The 7,590-nt window shown below is 43.9% G+C and overlaps 1 protein-coding gene across 1 annotated transcript in view; it reads left to right on the top strand.

Annotated features, from left to right (window-relative positions):
- Window positions 1–2,519: 2,519 nt before the first annotated feature.
- CUZD1 (CUB and zona pellucida-like domains 1) overlaps window positions 2,520–7,590 on the top strand; it is a 14,676-nt gene continuing 9,605 nt past the window's right edge. Inside the window, exon 1 of the mRNA XM_010288651.1 lies at window positions 2,520–2,562. Coding sequence (XP_010286953.1) covers window positions 2,520–2,562 — 43 coding nt within the window. The remainder of the gene's footprint in view (window positions 2,563–7,590) is intronic.

Here is a 7,590-nt window from a genome sequence, read left to right on the forward strand (position 1 = left end):
CCTGCAGCTTTGTTTTCTCTCCCGTCTGGGATCGGCCCCTGCAGAGACCGCCGCCCCTGAAGCAGCGGGTACGCATGGCTTTGGTTGGTCTAATGCTTGACCCTGGGGCTGAACCAATGCCCTCCCCACTAACAGTCCTGGCCTTGCTCACTCGGTAACGGAACAATTACTGACGCCCGGCTTTTACTTTCTCTTTGACAGTCCCGGCCCAGTCCACGACGGCTGAAAAAAGAGGTATTTATTTCTGGTAATTTCTTGAACCATGGTGAGCAGTTCACAGGTTCTCACGTGAGTCGTCAATGGATTTAAAACGCGGACAATGTTTAGTTTAATATTTTTTCTTCTCACAGTAACAAGCGCATCTGCTCTGCCAGTCCCTCCAACTCCTGAAGCAGCAGCCGCTACCTCCTGTAAGTCATGCAGCGTTACTCTGGTTTACACCCTTAGTTCTCTATCGAAGTCGTGCTCTGATGATGTGTTGGCACGTCTCCCGGTCTCCACTGTGTGCATAATCTCATGCATCTAGCATTTAACTTTGGGGATAATTCCTTTGGCTTCCATACAAATCAAGGGATGGAAAATGCTGCTGGTATTGATACGGGAGAAATACCTGCACTGATTAACATACCAGGGAAGGGGAAGCCACTGGGGCAGACACACTACACCAGTATAAATCCAGATTTCCTCTAGATCATCTCTACTCCTAGAAGGTCAGCCTCCCTGCACGTTCAAAGTTGCATCCCCACTGGAAGTTGAGCCAGTGGGAATCCTTCTGACATACCCCGTGGTATTTGGTTTGAACCTTAGTTTTCTATAACGGGATTTAACTTTTTTAAACAAATGGAAATGCAAGTTCTGCTCATTAATTGAAAATATTCTGCCTCAGATGCTTAGATAGAAGACTAAGGTTTTCTTTAAAGCCTGGCCCTATCAGCTACACATGGGTAAAGGGCACTCGGCTGCCTCAGTAAAACACACATACTTGTGTTGACAACATACAAAAACTGAACTTTGGATGCCAAGCATGCATTTGAGCATGGGACTATCTGCCTACATAAAGGAACAGGCAGAGTTAAATCTTGTTCCTATTAATGCTAGTAGTATGTTATCTTTAGTATTCAAGCCCCTACACTTTTCTTAATACGAGCCCTTTGTCCATGACAATTCTATTCCTCAGCACTGTTGTTACTAACATTTCCTAGTCTTAATGCATTCAGATGATTAATGTATATTGATTGATTATGTAAGAGCACACATTTTCCTCATTCAGTCTCACTTATTTCCTTTTCGGTTTGTTTTGTTGTTTGTTTTTTTTTTTTCCATTAAAAGCCCATCCAAAACCAGACCCAGCACCTATAAACCCAGGTAAGGTATTCGCATCCTTTCTTCTTCTTGGTGACTGCCCTTCCTCAGGGCGGTGTATGCTGGGTAAGAGACGTGTGCTGGGAAAGCCTGGCGATTCAATAGCGGAGAGTATCTGAGTGCAGAAGAAAGGGGGAAGCAGGAGAGGCTGGGAGCAGGCATGGTGCTTGGGGATGCCGCAGCTTACCCAGAGACCGCACACCGCTGGTACGGGGGCTGGCAGCCGAACCGTCCCCGGTGGCGAGGGTCAAGGCCATGAGCTGGCCTATGTCTGCACCGTTTACGGAAAAAACACATTTAAACATCTGCCCGTAGCCCGCCAGGCTGCTGGCCAGTCAGTGCCCGTGTGCTCCGGAGGGCTCGCGGGCAAAGAAACAGCTTGTTATGGCGAGGAGCTCACCCTCTTCCCCTGAGAGAACGGACGAGCTTGTGTAACCTTGGGGCAGCTGCAGGAGGGAGCCGCGAACTGTCGTGGTTTACCCCAGCCAGCAATTAATGGCACACCTCCTCTCCACTCAGCTACCGTTGCCGGGTGCAGCAGCACGGCCCACATTTGCAGTATTTAAATACCAGTATTTAATACACGCTGCATTTTACTCTATGCTTACATATGGTTTATTAACACTAAATTTCTTCTTCTCCAGCAAACCTTCCTTACCTGCCTAAGTACGCGCGGGTGATGCTACTGCGGTTCTTAACTGGCCTGTGCCGACCGAGGAGGCCTGGGGTGCAAAGTATAAAGCTACAAGGGTAAATATTTATTCATGCATATGAGGCGTCCCAGCCAAACCGGGGCACCCCAAACATGGTTTTACACGGGGTTCTTACACCCTTCAAACGTGCAGGTACAACACAATTTGCCTAGTCACTCACACCCACACTACCGATTACTAACCGTAGTAAACCTTTGTAGAACAACTCCGTTTCTGCAGCATTCTTGCTGCCTGTCTATTGATCCAGACGTCCCTGGAGTCAGTCTTGCCGAGTTACTGCTCTGCGACACCAGGTGACGCTGGGAGGGTTTCCAAGACATGTCGGAGGGGCTGGGATGCTGGCCTTATCTTGGCTGTCCAGGGGCAAGCATTCGCGCTGAGCTTCCACAAAGCGAAGTCCTTCTTCGCAGAGCCAGCCTGTCCTTCACTTTGTTTCAATTAAGCATGAACAATACCGGAGTCTCCAGTAAAATTCCACTACCAGAAGGTACCGCTGTACCCTCCTACTACATTACAGTTTATAATGTGAAGTAATATATAGAAAGTTAGTAATACACTTTCATCCTGTAAAGACTGATTGATATCAGAGTTAGGGAAGGGAATTTTCCTAACAGTGACCACCAGAAGACCCTACACCAATGCCAGAGGCTACCGTGCAGGGAACGGACACCTGAGCAACCCCTGATACAGGCCTGGGATCAACTCCTGTGCCGTGTTTCACATGCCGTACAAAGGCTGTGGCACATAAAGGCTGGTAGGAATGTACGGGTTTGAAATTATCTCATGCCAAGGTGTTATCAAAATAATTTATGAAAAAAAAATTTCAAAAATATTTTTAGAGATTGTTACTGGATAATGCAACCCCATGGCTTTGTGAATGCCAAGACTTGGAAAGTTGACATGGAACATCCACGGCATAGATGAACATTATATTAACACCACAACAAAATTATATTTCTAAAAGTTCATTATTCTAAATTATATGATATTATCCCCCTTCCCCATTTCACACACTTCCCTGCCCCACCTCCCTTTCGTAACCCTCCCTCGTCAGGTCACCTTGTGCGTGGCTAAACGTGCCCAAAACAAAGAGACTCTGGGTCACGTACAGCTCTGACATATAAAGCAACGGCGTATTCACTCCAACACCAAGGGAGAGCAGGATTTAGTGAGCTGGGCGCTAGCGTGGTCACCACACTGAGGAGACTCCCAACGAGCCTTGGCTGGCCGGGCGACAGTCAGGCGCGGAAGGCTCAGTCTTCCTCCGTGGCTCCTTCAAACAGACCCTCCACCGTGCTCAGCTGCCATTCCCCAGGTTTTTTTTCCCTTTAAGACTTTCTACCCCTCCATGTTGGTGTTTTCCCTCTTGAGTCCTTGAGCTACTAACTGAACCCGAATTAACAGTTAACATTTAACAGTTAACATTAACAATTGATTCGTCAGTAATTTCACCTCTCTTATCTTGCATGGCTCTGCAGACTTTCTCACAACTTGGCAATGTCCTCAGCTGGGACCTGCGGTTGGCCCACCTCGGGTGGCCCGGGATCTTCCCAGCATGGGCAGCTGAGCCCTGTTACCCCTTAGCTTGCCTGACTTTCTAGAGACATTCAGGAAAAGGTTTCAGCCATACTTTGCAGCTCTAAACTCGTAGCCCATCAAGCCATGACCTATTCTAACACAGTGGAAGGATCCATTTCTGGCACCTTCTACAGCAGAAATACAAATTCTCTTGACAAACCTCAACTGCAAAACAGACGGGAACACTGCTGCCCAAATGATACCCAATGTTAGAGAGTCTCCACACCAGGAAACTCCATCTAGATGATTTATTGTCAAGTTTGCTTTTTATGATTCACCATCTTTTTCAAATTCGGTGAGGATTTCATCATATTATGTTCAGCCAAACCAGGATTTCTTTGTTCGTGCTACCCTCTACAGCACAGAGCCAAATCTGATGCTATTTAGAGACACGTGTGTGGTCTCTCCAAATTGTCATGACTTTATGACTGTGGCATCTGATTTATTCAGAAGAGAGTAAAGAAAATATCTCAACAACCATTTCAAAGTAGTTCCTCACATGTGATTGACTTCATATGGATAACAAATACATACACCAAAGAAACACGGTCCTGAAACACATTTGAGCTACCTGCTTGCAAGAAGCAGCAGGATTTTAAATGAGCTAGCTATTAGGACAAAAATACAGAGTTTTGTTAGTTGGCTCTTTATGTTTCATTCCCCATAATATTCTGGTAGGGAAGAAGAATTCATATAAATTCTCAGAAGGTATTTCACGAATTATATAAAAAATTTAGAGAAGGATGAAGCATCTGATTAAAGGGATTTTGGTTAATTTGGGATATGGAATTGTTTCTTCATAGCTCTTCAGAAATTCTAAGGTTGAAATAAAAAATAACTTTGGAAAGTTATTAACAGACCTGCACAGTAACTCTCTTTCATGTATTTAAAATTCCATCAGGTGCTTTACATTTATAAATTTACATGCGTATGTGATATTTATATATGTTGTGCTACATATTATACTAACATACATATTAAATTCCATACAGTTGCATCTGTGTTCAGGAGTTCTGTGCTGTGAATTGTGATTAACATCACATTCAGAAATTTCTGAAGGAAAGTTTCTTGTAACCAATGAAAAAAATGGGCTTAGTGACCATGTCACTATTTTTGTATGACAATTATACATGGGGGTTTTTTTCCTTTTTTTTTTCTCAGGTGTGTAAGGGACCCAACCTGTGGGAACTACTATTCACCAGGCAACAGGATTGTCCTGTTCAAGTTCAGAGGCCCTATATACCCAAGAGTTTGCTTACAGTGCAAAATATTAGCGTGCAACAGATACAATTATTCCTTCCAACGCTACCAGGGCTATATGACAAGAGGCAAAAGAAGCGCAAAGGACGTCGTCATTATTATCATCCCCAAATAATAACAGCCCCAATAACGCTTCTTCTAACCATAACATTATGTTGATCGCTTATGTACGTGATCAGTGTGTTGCACATCTGCTACTAATTTCTAGAAATACATTATACTAGGGGTTGTAAATCTAAAAATGTTTTAACTTTAACTGTACTTCTGTTCTGTAATTGCAGAACTTTTATGTCTATATTGCAGATTTGTAAAACCTTAAACTTCAGTAAATACTCTCAGTGACAAAGAGCAATTGGATCAGCTGGCTGATTTTTCTCACCAAGACTTTGTGTCCCTCCCCAGTTCTTCCAGTTCTCCCCATTGTACCAAATAGCTCAAATACTGAGCATTTAAGGAAGATTAACCTGCCTTACAGATGCACACGTCACAGCGCTGCTTTCTGAGCTCACAAAGAGACATAAATCAAAGGATAAGCATTCCTGGTAACCAGTAATGTCTGAGCAATTACCTTAAACAGGAACTCAAAAATACTTGGAAAAATACTGTACATGTACTGAGATATTATATCTGCAATACGTATAAACTATTCATCTTTCCATATCCCAGGTTTTATTACTGGAGATTAGAAATATAAAAAATTGTACATCTAAATTTACTGCACTATAAGCATTTGCTTCATCCTTTTTCTTTCAATCTGTTCAAATGATGTCATGTTGAGCCAAGAAAGTGTTCCTGTACTTTAATGTTAAAGTGTCCTACTTGGAATGTCTTCATAAAAAAAAAAAAGGAAATTAATGATTTTCAGTTCATAATAGAGAAAAATCTATTGTTGATTGTGGAACTGTACAGGAGTACAGCAGTCATCTCAGAGAAAGAGATGGATTAAATTCTGATAATCTGGCAAACCTGATCTGACTGTGAAAAGCATCTTGAAGGCCAATATACAGTTTCCATACGGCGAGTATGTGCAGGTTACTCAAACTCGTAATGAGATGCCCTGTACCAAAATAAGGATGCCTAGCACCTAGATGCTGTGCCACACAAGACAAAAAAATCCACTTTTTCCAGCAACTTTTCCTTTTATGCTTCATCCCTTCAAAAAAGGGACTAGACTCATTCTGAAACTCAGCTCCATGAGTCGAAGTCACGCAGATCCCCCACGAAGGCTCCAGATCTAATCTCTTACCTGGTGGCTAAGCCTCAGCATTGGCTGAGCAGGCTCACTGCCAAAGTCCTCATCCCGCAGGACCGTAATGCCCGTCCTGAGCCAGGGTATCTCCTAATCATACCTAGTTCATACAAAACTCCTTCACACTCGTAACCCTGCGGCTCCGCTTCTCACAGCTAATGACGTAAAGCGCTTGAAATCACGTTTTCCCTGCTGTTGCACTCGCAGCTGCAGGCAGTGAGAGAAAGTGCCTGTAAATAAGTGTCACAACCGAATCCTCATTCCTTTGTACTAAAATGCACGCTAATTTGTGCCGAGGATCCGCCGTTGTAAAACACCTTCCCTACAGTCATTCTCTCCTCATCTTAAAGGACTTTTGCTGGCCTTTTTCTTTTGAGAGGAAATTCAAAGCGGGCCGTTAATATTTTGGCATCCCTTGATATCTGAACACATCACACCATCTGAACACGGGCTTAACACAGTTTGAACGCTCGGACTCGTAGCGTCAGTACGCAGAGCAGCGGCAGCAGCACAGTGGCTTAGGGACTTCTACTGTGCAGATGGAGCTACCAGCCAGCCTCAAGCGTGGGCACGGGCTCAGCCCTTCAGACACATTAAGGTGCCCAGTCCTCCAGTATCAACTCCAGTGCAAGAAAATTTCCTAATCATTTATATACAAGCAGTTCCAAACAGTTTGACTACCAACCTGTAACTACTGGAGTGAACTACCAAGGAATCACAGCCACAGGCATTTTCTTCTGGGTTCTGATGGGCACAGCATTGATCGGCAGAGCTCTGCACACCAGTTCACATGTGAAATGCACACAAAACAGATGTTAGCATTTTGAAAAGTCCCTGCAAGTATGTGTGTGGGTTTAAGAAATTAAAGGCTATGCAGAGTAAATGCAAATTTAGCATTTCCAGAAGCTAAAGGGAATTCAGATGCTATGCAACATCTTTATACATGGATTCAATGCCTCCGTGTTTAAAGGCAATAGAAGTACACTGTCATGATGAAAAGAGAATTGCATTCAAAATCCTTAAGGTGCGTTAAAAATCGGAGAGAGTTGTTTTAAAGGTGGCACAGGTCTCAGATTAGAAATATAGGATCATTGCAGATGCATCATATTTCAGTTTTTTTATAAAAAAAAAAAAGGGTTGTACAAAAAAAAAAGTCTTTATGAAAGTAAAGCGCCTGGATGTGTTTCAAGAAGGTCTGCGTTGCAATTTGACTTTACTAGTAAACTTGAAAGAACACGTGTTTGCACAGCTGTGGGATACCTGCTCTGTGTATCGGAAAGAACCACACAGCCGGGCTCCGGCGTGAACCCTGGCTGTCCCCACACCACGCAGGCACCGCGCCGAGCCAAGGGCGGGTAAAAGCACATCTGCGGCACTGGCACTCCCAGCTCTGGAAGCTCTAACGATCCGGTATCTGCTGCTTCAGCA

This window comes from Phaethon lepturus, unplaced genomic scaffold (genome assembly GCF_000687285.1).
Source record: "Phaethon lepturus isolate BGI_N335 unplaced genomic scaffold, ASM68728v1 scaffold17896, whole genome shotgun sequence".
Classification (NCBI taxonomy): domain Eukaryota; kingdom Metazoa; phylum Chordata; class Aves; order Phaethontiformes; family Phaethontidae; genus Phaethon; species Phaethon lepturus.